This window comes from Anticarsia gemmatalis, chromosome 29 (genome assembly GCF_050436995.1).
Source record: "Anticarsia gemmatalis isolate Benzon Research Colony breed Stoneville strain chromosome 29, ilAntGemm2 primary, whole genome shotgun sequence".
Lineage (NCBI taxonomy): Eukaryota > Metazoa > Arthropoda > Insecta > Lepidoptera > Erebidae > Anticarsia > Anticarsia gemmatalis.
The window spans coordinates 5,255,401-5,268,872 of record NC_134773.1 but is presented as its reverse complement, the minus strand read 5'-3'; the positions used below and the strand labels follow the sequence as shown (position 1 = coordinate 5,268,872).

General features: G+C 37.3%; 1 protein-coding gene across 1 annotated transcript; it reads left to right on the top strand.

Annotated features, from left to right (window-relative positions):
* The first annotated feature begins 15 nt into the window (after window positions 1–15).
* LOC142985328 (sorting nexin-7-like) lies at window positions 16–12,524 on the top strand. The gene is made up of 10 exons (XM_076133436.1): window positions 16–124; window positions 1,314–1,455; window positions 2,668–2,787; window positions 3,253–3,394; window positions 3,836–3,918; window positions 4,331–4,422; window positions 5,055–5,183; window positions 10,569–10,774; window positions 11,398–11,443; window positions 11,951–12,524. The coding sequence occupies exons 2-10, from the start codon at window positions 1,318–1,320 to the stop codon at window positions 12,360–12,362; spliced, it is 1,368 nt and encodes a 455-aa protein (XP_075989551.1). The 5' UTR covers window positions 16–124; window positions 1,314–1,317; the 3' UTR covers window positions 12,363–12,524.
* The last annotated feature ends 948 nt before the right edge of the window (window positions 12,525–13,472 follow it).

Genomic DNA, 13,472 nt, shown 5'->3' with positions numbered 1-13,472 from the left:
AGTCACATCATCACACTACTTTCCCTAAATGGAACGTTATTTGTTGTCTGTCATCTACATTTTAAGAAATTATTGTTTTTCCGTGATATAAACGTAAACTACACCGGAATTTAACCACAAAAAGGTAAATATGAGCTGGATGAATTATATTAAGTTGTATCTTTAGTGCTTAAAAGTGTAAATCTAGTGTTGTGAGAATAATTTCCGATGACATTATCGATCCATATCAAAATATATAGGGCATACATATTTACCGATTTTTCGCAGTCATATGATAATAAATAGCGGGCTATCCTTATCAGGGGAGTCTGTACAACGATGTAGATAACGTACAATTCAAACAATCATATTTAAGTTAATATAATTATAATTAAACGCGAAAATCTGACGCCCCCTTTTCTTTGAGGCCGTCAAACTTTTACCGTCGTTTATAAATAGGTAAACAAAGAGTTTATGTAAATTTATTGTTCGTTGCCGTGACGAACATTGTAACAGTGCATATCAGGATAAATTTAGTGCAATTAGTCACGATAAGAACATGTAATTAACGTAAATTTGCCCACTTTAAACATTTTTGTGATTATAATGTTTAAGCGAGGGAAATTGTATATTTTAACGCGTCTGTTTTCAAGAATATAGTACTTAAATATTGAGAACACAGTCTTAAGATATCTATTAACATGCTTAAGTATATTTTTTAAACATTTCTTGAGTTAAAATATGGCTATATAATGTTAATGAGTGTCTATGAGTAATTTAATTATCTAGTGTTAATTACGAACTGCAACTCATGCAGAAAGAACACACTATGGCAGTATGTTATAATAAAATTTTCAATTTGTGCCTGTGGTATCAACCATAAATCATGTTTTGTCAAGAGCAAGAGTAATAAATAGTATCCTATTATAAAATCCCGCTGTCTGTCTATCAGACTGTATCCCGTGAACAGATGATGTGTAACTATTGCTGCTATAACATTTAATACTTCAACTTGCACTCAGTCAGTTCTTTAAATCTTACATACATACATAAAATCACACCTCCTTTTCATAGCGAAAGGCAGAGACTAGAAATCTCCAATTTGTACGATCCTTACAAACTTCCTTTGCTTCATTAACATACATACATGTTGTCATACAAGACCGCCGGCTACGAATACACTCCTGTACTATTTGCAAGACGTGATCATAACTTTCAATCAATTTTGAAACTTTATATACATGATAAGGACAAAAGCACCATAACTAATCAGAGTTTTTAAGTAAGACATATATGAAAATCAACACCATCACCCATTTTCCCTTTATTTCCAGCACCATGGCCAGTGAGAGTAGTTCCGCAGTACTAGAGCTGAATGATGCAGACACAGAAGACACGGAGGCCACCACGGTGACAGACGACACTCATGAAGGAGTCCCACTTATTATGGAACATGGATATGACATAGCTGTTAAGGTTTGTATGAGATTAATTCAGTTGTGACTAGTAGTTGACCGTAAATAAATAAATTTAATCCACATAATGTCCCACTGCTGGGTAAGGGTCTTCTCCTGTAATGAGCGAGGGGTTGACCTCCTAGGAAAGTGTTACACATACAAATATACATAATACCACGCCTTTTTTCCATAGGGGTAGGCAGTGACCAAAGAACGACATTTGTTAATTATAGGTATTTTTTCGATTTTAACTCGCGCCAGTACCTACTCTAAATGTTTATGGGATAAAATATGAGATAGTAATTTTAGCATTAACAGTAACTACCCTTCGTGACTTCGACCGCGTATAAAAATTTTCCAGTAAACCCATGATATAAATTATCTTTCTACCAAATTTCTTCAAAATCCGCAAGACTTGCTACACACATATTCAATTCGGCAATATTCATCGAACAACAAAACCGACTCGACTCACTCGTTCGGCTTGTGTCGATTGGGTTCATCTACACATATTTGGTTTTGTCGCCCGGCTAGGCTGATTAATGCCGAACCCAAAACAATACAATCTTGCAAACTTTTGCTTGTATCATTTTGGTAGAATTACGAACTTATCTAGCTTCCAATGTAAGCTTGTAATATTTTTTAAAAGATATAATTGTCTTATATCCTTATTGTTATGATTCACTAAGCTATGTATGTATGTATGGCAATTAATTCTTCTTTATGTTATATATTTAATTCTTCTTTATGTTATTTAACTATAAGACTACATTGTTGACATTAAATGACCATACCTATGTAAAAAAAAAAATTACCCATTACTGTCCCACTGCTGGGCAAGGGTCTCCTCCCGTAATGAGATTAGGCCTTGAGTCCACCACGCTGACCAAGTGCGGGACTTTGCATACCTTCAAGAACTGTTCTAAAGAACTCTCAAGCAGGTGGTGTTTTCCTTCACTGTTGTAACAAGTGATAATTATTTCTAATACACACATAACTTAGAAAAGTCATTGGTGTGTTCCGGTTTCAACCGTCGACCACTTTCGTGGAAAGTGCTTAATTAAAACCACCTATGTTTCTAAGACTAGTTATTTGATTGTTAATGTTTATAAGTATGCATTTACAAGTATATAAGTATGTTAATCAGTTATTTACAGTACAAGCTTCACTTAGTTTGAAATCAAATGACCGTGTGTGAGTTGTACAATGATATTTATTTATTTGTCTACAGGTGGACGCTCCAATGAAGCAGCTATCGACGCTAGAAACCTTCGTGACGTACCGAGTGCGGTGCGTGTGCGCGCGGTGGCCCACACCTACGCATGTGCGGAGGAGATATAACCACTTTAAGGTATATGTATAAGTATGCCATTGTTTTGTTGTTGTTGTTTTATAAAAGACAACTCCCACATTAAGAATAGCTCTTGTGTCGGGACTTTTACAAACATACAAACAACGGACACAAAGTACAATCAGACACGAAATAGTTATTTGTGGATCGCACATTTGGTCAGTAGGGTGGTTTAGGTATTCGGGGTAGACGATTCTGCGAAAATGGTAGAGGAGGTATGATGTGGCTAAATGTGTGGTATGCTCAAATATTATAAATATTTCAAAAGCTTGGAGCTTGTCACGGTCTTGTGTGAAATGCTTCTGGATAAAAGCATAAGCAGCGTCTTGCTAGCATATAATTTGGTAAATAAGCATAAGATGGTTCGTCAACTACCTCTATACTGAATTATAGCAGGGACGGTTTTCATTTATAATGTTATATTATCAAAGTAATTCTACAATAATCATGTATTTTGTATCGCAGCTCCTCCACAAGCGTCTATCCGCGTCTCACCCGCTGGTAGCCGCCCCTCCACTCCCCCCCCTACACTCGGCGCGCCAGCAGCTCGACAGGTATTCGCCCGCCTTCGTCGCAGTCAGGACGTACGCGCTCAACGCTTTCCTAGGTAAGTCCTAGGTCCTAAGTAACAATATCCCCCCCTAGTGCCCCCCCCCCCCCCCTCCCACTCCCACTGCTACACTCGGCGCGCTGAATATACGCACTCTTATGTAATATACCTTCTTAGCTAAGCTCTAGGTAGGTCCTAAATAGTTATCCTCCCCAACCTCCCTCCCTCCCTCGGCGGGCTGACTATGAGCGCTTCACGTCTTCCTTAGTATGTAGCAATGTACTAATCTTCCTTCCTTTAGTGCTTTCCACTCTAAATGTTCTTCCCCTTGGCCAACATTTAGCTACAATGGCCAGTTATATTAAAACTGACATACCAGAGTCAGTTACGACTAATGGAAACCAATTTTCTGTAAAAACAGCTCTGATTCGAATCCGTGACTTTAAATATACTATTTTAATACGAATATAAAATGTTGTATTGTTTGTTTGTTTGCAGATCGCGTGGCGAAACATCCGATACTGACGCATAGTGAAGATTTTAGAATATTTCTGACTACGCCTGATGACGAATTAGACAAGGTAACCCATTAAAAACTCTATATATTAATAGATAAATTCAAAGAATAGTAATACTAGTAAATTGTATAAAAACGTTATTTATTAAAAAAAAGGCTGACTATTATAACGCACCCTGCCTCGCTATAATATACGTTTCTATTCAATTCGATAAAAGACTGAGTGTCACCTAGAACTATAGAAATATCTTTTGAGATATTAAGCGATGTATTAAAATAGAAAGGTTTCAAAATATTGGACAGTTATGTCAATTCTAGTGACACGTGTCCCAAATATTGGCCGCTTGGTGCGATCTACAAATAATTGTCTCGTGTCTGGTTGTACTTTGTGTCCGTTGTTTGTAAAAGTCTCGACACATGAGCAATTCTTAGTGCGGGAGTTGTCTTTTTGAAAGATAAACATATTTTGTCTACAGGTATTCAAGAATGAAAACAGCGCTTTAAATCTATGGGGTATTAGCAACGCTCTATATGGCTCCGGTGAGACTAAGACAGCTAATGGACCTAGGTAAGACAATTTTAATTTTAAGTGCTCATTGGGTTAAGCAACCCCAGCGCGGACATTAATTAGATGGGTGACCGTATATGAACTGAGCTCCTTCGGGCTTTGGAGTGCATATAAAAATTTCTGTATCTGTAATTATGGAGAATTTCGTTAAATTCTAATGGCAGTGACAAACACACAGCAGTTATTATTGTTTTTGACACTTTTTTTCGATACACATAGATAATTTTGTTTTCTTTAAATTTGAGATTTATTGATTGCAATAACATCCATAGAATTATGAGTATGTAAAAATGTAATATGAGTCACATTTGACCAAAGTGAAGCCGAGTTGGTTGTTTGTTTGTCGTATGGTTAGTGGACAACCTAGTGTCAAAGTTGTTCAAACCCGAAGGCCTTTGACGTGGCTTAACGACTGTTATCTTAATTGACAACAACCAGGACCGACTTTTAACGTACCCTCCGAAGCACGGAGACGCTCCGTTCAAATACCACTATGCGGTCACCCATCTACGGAATGATCGCGCCAAGGTTTGCTTAACCCACAGATCGTTTACCGACCGGTGAGCGCAACTGGCTATGGGCGCCTCAAAACCGCCGAGTTTTCGTCTAGTATATTTATATATTTGTTTCAGAGTGAAAGACCCTGAGTTCACATCGGCGGCGGACTATCTTCAGTCGTTACAGCAAAAGTTGACGACTCTCTGCGCGCTCACTACTAAACTACACAAGAGTACTGTCAATATGGGCAATGAACTTATGGGGTGAGTATATACATACATACATTCAAATATACATACACATATATATTTAAGTATATCTAAGAATAATATATATTGTAAATAATAATAAGAATGATATCTTGTAACTTCTCTAAGGCATTAGTCTTAGTGACTGTAATGTTAGATGTAAGTGTGTGATAAATAAATAAATAAATATCTCTACATTATTTACACATAGATACATACACACACATTTTTCCGGTTCCGGCGACGGAAGTGTAACCACGTATAAGAGAGCTCCGTAAATATTCCCAATTAAATAGTGCAAAAAGTGAAAAACCACACGCATATTACAGTGAAATCTTCAGAAGATCAAACCAGAGGAGTGTTGCAGTGGAAATTACAGTGGAATTACTAATTATTTGGTAACTCTGCTCAAACAAAGTTTTGACCGTTATAACCTCAAAGCGCACACCAGTATTGATTACAAGTAGTACCAACCAAATCAATCAATCTGTCACTGCCAACCAAATCAATCTGACAGCTGACAACTGCAAAAAGTGTTGCCAACGTAGAAAAAGGATCCAAGTGTTACCAGTTTATAACACCAAACTACACAAAAAAAAAATGGAAAAGCAAATGGAAATTTTACTCTCTAAAATAAACGAACAGTTTAAAGAACAAACAGTAACATTAACAACAGCGATAACAAGAAATGTAATGGAGGCCCTGGACGAGAAGTTAAAAATATTAACAGAAGAAAACAACAACCTCAAAACTAGAGTCAGTAACTTGGAACAAAAAATATCTTTTTTAGAGAAGGAAAAGCGAAAGAATAACCTAATCTTTTTCGGCATCGAAGAAAGAGGAAAAACAGAGTTAGAGTTGGTGGATTTTGTGAAGGAAATTTTAGAAGATTCGGGAACACATATTGATAGTCAAGAAATAAGTAACATCCAAAGAATCGGGACGAACCCTGATAAGAACCGACCAATAAAAATAACTCTAACAACATCCTGGAAAAAACATCTTATTCTGAAAAACAAGCGCAACCTTCCTTCAAATGTGTTTGTCAATGAGGACTACCCTAAAGAAGTTCTGGAAATACGCAAACAACTAAAACCAGAATTAGAAGTGGAAAGAAAAAACGGAAATATAGCGTTCATAAAATATGATAAGCTAATCGTTAAAAAAACAACGAACTCCAACCGCGAAAAGAGGAAGAGAGAAACGCCAACAGGATCCCCAAGCACACCCACTCCATCTCAGAAAAAGTCAAATAACAAAAATGAAACAAATGGAAAACAATCCTCAAGTACAAATAAGGGAGTAGTTAAGCCAAGCATTCTCACATTTGTAACGCGTGAACGATCCGCCTCGATGTCAGAGATGCAAAAAAACGAGTAAAGGCCTCCTCGGACCGGAAACAACAAACAGATAAAACAACACACCTAGATGTAAGAAAAACTCAAACATGTTGTCCCCCAATCCGGCTGGTCACCGTGGGGGAAACTGACCACCACCCTCCAACATATCAGCCAACAAAATCAAATACTGAAAAAGAGAAACAAAAACGAAGCAGCTTATACATATGTACACTAAACACACGAACCTTGAGAACACCAGAAAGCTTGCATGAGCTAGAGTTAGCTATCGAAAACCTCAAGTGGGACATCTTGGGCATAAGCGAGATGCGAAGAACAGGAGAAGGAATAGAAGAGCGAAACAGATATATTATGTACTTCAAAGGCGAAATCGCCGGACAAAGAGGGGTTGGATTCCTGGTAAAGTCAAAACTCAAAAGCCAGATAATTGGTTTTGAAGGAATATCGGACAGGATAGCGATGATCCATATCAACTTACCGAAGTACAAGAAAAAATGGACAGTCATCCAAGTCTACTCGCCGACAGAACAAGCAACAAAAACAGAGATTGACAAATTTTACGATAAATTACGTGAAGTTATCGAAAAATATTCTGAAAACAATCTCGTACTCATGGGAGATTTCAATGCCCAAGTAGGCGTCCAAATACCCGGAGAAGAACATATAATAGGGAAATACGGAAGAGGAAAAAGAAGTAAAAATGGAGAAAAACTTGTAGAGTTCCTTCTTGAGCAAAACTTAACACTTCTAAACTCCGTGTTTCGTAAAAAACCCAAGAATAAATGGACATGGATGTCCCCAGACGGAAAGGTTAAAAACGAAATCGACTACATAATAACAAACAATGCTAAGGTCTTTAGTGATACAGAAATAATACAGAAATTAAATTTCAACACAAACCATCGTATGGTACGCAGCTGCCTCAATGAAAAAAGTTCAAAAGCTTTCAGACATCATATGAACAATATGCAAACAATTAACTTACAAAGGGATACAGACAACACAATAGAACACTTGATGGAAGCCGTAAATTCAGGCATGGACCTAAACGAAAAATATAAAAAAATAGAGAAAAAGCTTAGAGCACAGGCAAGAAAAGAAACAAACAAGTGTAAAGAAAACTCTTTGAGCGAAAGAACGTTAAAACTAATTCAAGATAGAATGAACTTGTTATCAAAGAAGGATAAAAAAGAGAACCGAAAAGAAATATCTAACCTTAGCAAACAGATTCGTGAAAATATGAGAAAAGACAGAAAAATCAGAAGAAACAAAATATTAGAGAACCACATAAATAAAACAGGAGGCACGAAAAAAGCGCTAAAGGAACTTCGTGAAAAGGGGAAAGAATGGATACCAAAGTTAAGAGATAAAGAAAAAGAACGGCACTCTACCACTCGGAGTTCAATTCAATATATAGCAACGAATTATTATAGGTTATTATATTCAAATCAATCAAGCTTTAACATACACGATAGTGGATACAAACAGAAGCACATAACTGAAGAAAATGAAGACATACCAGAAATATTAGTATCGGAAGTAGAAAAAGCTATAAAAAGCCAAAAAATGGAAAAAGCACCCGGACCCGACAGGATCACAAACGAGCTTATGAGAGGGACAATCACAGAATTAAGCCCGCTACTAAGAAAAATCTTCAACGAGATTCTACACACTGGCAGCATCCCGAGCCAATGGGCAGAATCACATATAATACTTCTTCACAAGAAAGGTCCAAAAGACGACATCGGAAATTACAGACCCATATCTCTCATCTCAAATGTATATAAAGTTTTCGCCAAAATCATTTTGGACAGAATCACAGTTAAACTCGACGAAAACCAACCTGTGGAACAAGCAGGGTTCAGGAAAGATTTCAGTACAATAGACCATATTCATACTATCAAACAGCTAATAGAAAAATACAACGAGTATAGTAAAACTATTTACATTGCCTTTATAGACTACGCCAAGGCTTTTGACAGTCTCAGACATGAAGTCGTATGGCGAAGTCTAAAAGAGCAGGGCATCCAGAATACTTACATCAACATCATCAAACACATTTACAGTGAAAGTAAAGCTAGGATAAGACTGGAATCTACAGGAGATGCTTTTCCAATAAATAGAGGTGTCAGGCAAGGTGACCCACTTTCACCAAAGCTGTTTACAGCAGTGCTAGAACAAATGTTCAGGAAGTTAGATTGGGAGCATCTAGGTCTAAACATAAATGGATCAAGATTAAACCATCTAAGATTTGCGGATGACCTGGTCCTAATGGAAGAAGATCCAAAAGTACTGGAGTCCATGATACAAACCCTAGCAGATAAAAGCAGAGAATTAGGCCTAGAGATGAATTCCAGCAAAACTAAAGTGATGACTAATTCAATTCCCGTAGATATAACAGTTAAAGGACAGAAACTGGAATATGTGGAAGAATATGTATATCTCGGCCAGATAATATCGCCTAATGACCAGATGTCGAAAGAAATAGAGAAAAGAATTGCAACAGGATGGAAAACCTACTGGGTTTTGAAAGAAATTACGAAAAGCAAGGAAATAGGCATTAAAATCAAAAAGAAGACCTTTGATACCTGTATTTTACCCTGCATTACATATGGCTGCGAGACCTGGGCTTTGACAAAACACCATAGAGAAAAACTTGCAAGATGTCAGAGAAGTATGGAAAGAAGCATGTTAGGCTTAAAACTAAAGGATAAAGTTAGAAGTACAGACATCAGGCACAAAACGAAATTAACTGATATCTTGGCTCGTATTGATCAACTTAAATGGAGGTGGACTGGACATATGCTCAGGTGTAAAAAGGAAAAATGGAGCAAACAGGTGACAATATGGTACCCAAGAGATGGCACAAGGAGTAGAGGTCGTAAAAAGAGAAGATGGGAGGATGACCTGAAAATGACTTTAGGTCCCCTCTGGACAAGAGTGGCGGCAGACAGAATGCAGTGGAAAAAGTTGGAGGAGGCCTTTGCCCTAAGGCACACCGAACTGAGAGACTTATTGTAATTTAATGTAGATACTGTTTTAACTTCTTTTGTTTTTTTTAATGTGAAAAATTGTCAAAGGTTCGGAAATAAAGGGCTTTATTATTATTATTATTATTATTATACATACACACACACACACCCACACACACACACACGACCATACAGATACACATACATACACGCATACAAACATGAAATCTCGATTTTCCCATAAAGTTAGGCAGAGAGCAAAGAACGCCATTATGGATGTCTGTAATCTTCATACAGTTAAATTATTTAACTCTACGAAATGTTTAAAAACACATTTTAGTATAAAAATGATCTTACAGTTTCCTATTTTCGTTGATATCAAATGAGTGTCTAATAAAATGTTTCGGTCTGTAACATTATTTACGAAAAAATACTACATAGTCTGAGTATTTTAGATGAACATTCTACAAGTACAAGTCTATCTCTTTCCGAGCTAGTGGTAGATTCAGTAATTGTAACGACTATCATAAGTGTCAATATTTGACTTAAATGAATAAATGATTTGATTTGCTTTTAATGCCCAGTTTCTTCTTTCTTTCTTACCTTCTTTTATTTAGCGGTAGTTTATCTATTCAATAGCGTTTTATATAAATTTAAATGCGATTGAATAGATAAACTACCACTAAATGTATCTCAGAAACCGGGAGGAAACCATTTTTGTTAACTAAGTCAGCTATCAAATTTTTAGAACTAGTTTTTTTAAAATTTTATATGTTTGGCGTCATCAATATATAGTTTTTAGGGTTCCATACCTAAAGGGTAAAACGTGACCCTATTACTAAGACTCCGCTGTTTATCTGTCTGTCTGTCTTTCTCCAGGCTGTATCTCATAAACCATTTTACTCGTAGGTATAAAACTGAAATGGTCACAAATGATGTATTTCCGACGTTTATTTCAGTATGAAGCGTGCATGTGACTTGTATGTCTGTCAGTCCAAGCTATATATCATAAACCTCGTCAGCTAGAAAACTGAAATTTTCACAAATGTATTGTCGTTGTTTTCATCCAGTATGAAGCGTGCCTGTGACGCGTGGTCGCCCAGTGCGCGGGGCCGCACGGCGCGGGCCTGCGGGGCACTAGCCGCCGGGGCCCACGCGGCGCGCGCGGCGTGCGCCCGTGCCCCAGCGCCCATCGCGCACCGCGCCGTGCTGCCGCTGCTGGCGCAGTACGCCGCCGCACACACTGACAAGATACATAAGAGAGACGCTATACATGGTACACCATTATATCTAAACATACCCTCTTTCATAAACACACTATAAACCTATTTTAGTTAAAAGACTACTATAATATGTTTTCTCTTTTTCATTTCGTTAAGGAGTGAAATAAACAAAATTCTTTATAAGCTTTTCATAAGTGGTAGAGTGGTGTAAGTTGACACGTCCCACGCAAGTAGTCGCAAGTTCGAAGCGGAGCAACACACCAATATCTATTCCAAATGATGTGTGTATTAGGAATGATTTATCACTTGTTCCAACGGTGAAGTCCCCAACCCGCACTTGGTCTGCGTAGTGGACTCAAGGCCTAACCCCTCCCTCATTACGGGAGGAGACCCTTGCCCAGCAGTGGGACGGTAATAAATTGAACCCATTAATGTCCCACTGCTATTTAATTAACAATAACCGTAGCGCCGCGTGTGGTTCCATTCACACCCGGGACTAATATTTGTGTGATGAGCACGAGTATCTGTTCTGAGCTTGTTCATGTATCTATATAAGTATGTATTTACAAGTATATAAGTATGTTTATCAGTTATTTACAGTACAAGCTCTGCTTAGTTTGTAATCAGATGACCGTGTGTGAGTTGTACAATGATATTTATTTATGTATATTTACAGCGGCATACGTAGCGGGGACCAATACGACTGATGACTTACATAATAGGTGAGTCTAATGGGATTTTCTTACTCTTTCAACGCGGGACTTTTGTCATTAATGGTTCTTGGGACATTTGGGGACTTTAGTTAAATTACTTTAATTTTTAATTCCGGGACTTTTCATTAGCAATTGATATTGGAACATTTGGGGACTTTAGTATGTTTTTTTAATTCCGAGAGCGACTGTTCTTGGCATTGTTGGGGACTTAAATGTTTTATTAAATACTGGAACTCTTTCGCAGCTATAGGTTCTGTGATTATGTTTTTTTTTCCGGGACTTTGTCTCAGCATGTGCTCTTGGGACTGTTAGGGACTTAGTTTTTTATTACATTTTGGGCCTTTTTCTCATTAATGAGTCTTGGGAATTTTGAGGACTTAATTGCTTTTTTTATTGGGGACTTTTTATCACCGATACATCTTGGGACTTTTAGTGACGTTATCGTTTTTTTTTAATTCCGGGACTTTATTAAATGGGACTTTTTGGGGGACTTTAATTGTTTTTTATCAATTTCAGATTAGAGCAAGCATCCGAAGCACTTAGATCGGAACTCTCAGACTGGATACCAAAAACCCACACAGAAATAAAGTCCCTTCTACTAGACTTAGCCGATCGTCAAGTTAACCTCCACACTCAGACCGTCCTAGGCTGGGAACACGCGTTAAAACTCGCCACGGAATCGAACCTGGAAGACATATTTAAGACAGTCTCAAAGACAGCTGTACAGAACTTGTCACCGTCGCGCTGTCGTTCTGAAATGTCTCCTACTGAAACTGAAAAAGACCTTGACGATTACAGTGATGAGTTTGATGATGAAGAGAATAAGAAAATTTATAAAAATGGTGATGTTTTGGAATCAAATGATTGTAGTGATAAGGAGATTAAGGCCGACCCTTTGACTGACTTCACTGATGTAGACCTGTCCTGATTATATGATAGTGTTTTCGCTAGTTTGTATCAATTATAATTGGACGGTTTTGAAATTAGTATAGTTGCAACTATAGAGTAAGATCCCAGAGCTGCCAGACCTACGTCATTTTAGCAAAGCTGAAACTTTGAGGATTGTTAGTATAAAGGGTCTGTTAAGAGGTATGCACATCCACTACCTTGAAAGCGGGGCCGTTTCTGAGGTAGCGCGGAGTGAAGGTGCGTAAAAAACGACCCAACCTACGTTATAGTAGCAAAGTTGGTTTTCAGATATGTTATTAATGATATTATGTAGAATTAAAATTGACTATTGCCAGACCGTTTCCCGGGGCCATTACTTCTGCCAGACGCCTTAAATGTTATAAAAAAATGAGGTCAACTACGTCATAGTAGCAAGCCTAAATTTTATATATGTTATTAAAGGTACAATTTTAAGACCCCCTGTATGCGGACAGACCATTCCGCGGGGCCCTTCGTCCCCTAGACGCCATTAAACTTTCCCTATGAGTGCGAGAGTAAGAGCATTATTCATACGCATAAATGAAAAACAATTGAATAAAAAAAATAAAAATTGAAAAATTATTGAATACTAACTGACCCGCGCATCTTTGCTTGCGTCACTTAAGAGAAATAGGTCAAAATGTTACATAAACGGGTTATGTAACATTTTTCACTGGTACTCTGCTCCTATTGGTCGTAGCGTGATGATATATAGCTTATAGCTTTTCTCAATAAATAGGCTATCCAACAGTAAAATATTTTTTTATTCGCACCAGTAGTTCCTGAGATTAGCGCGTTCACACAAACAAACAAACTTCTCAGCTTTATAAAATTAGTATAGATTAAAAGTACTTGGAATGTTTAGAAAGATGAGTAACATTATTTTGGGAATTATTTTAAAAATAGATATGGTTTACACTATTCACAAAAATTATGAAAAAAAAATTGTAGTCATTCATCATCATCATCATTATCTGAGCTCTTACTTCCCTCATCAAATTGAATATTCAAATCATCTCCACCATCGTCTTCATTGTTACTTGAATTCTCTGTAAAAAAAAATGTAGGTAATGATGTTGAAAACAGTAACAAGTAGGTATATTGAAATAAT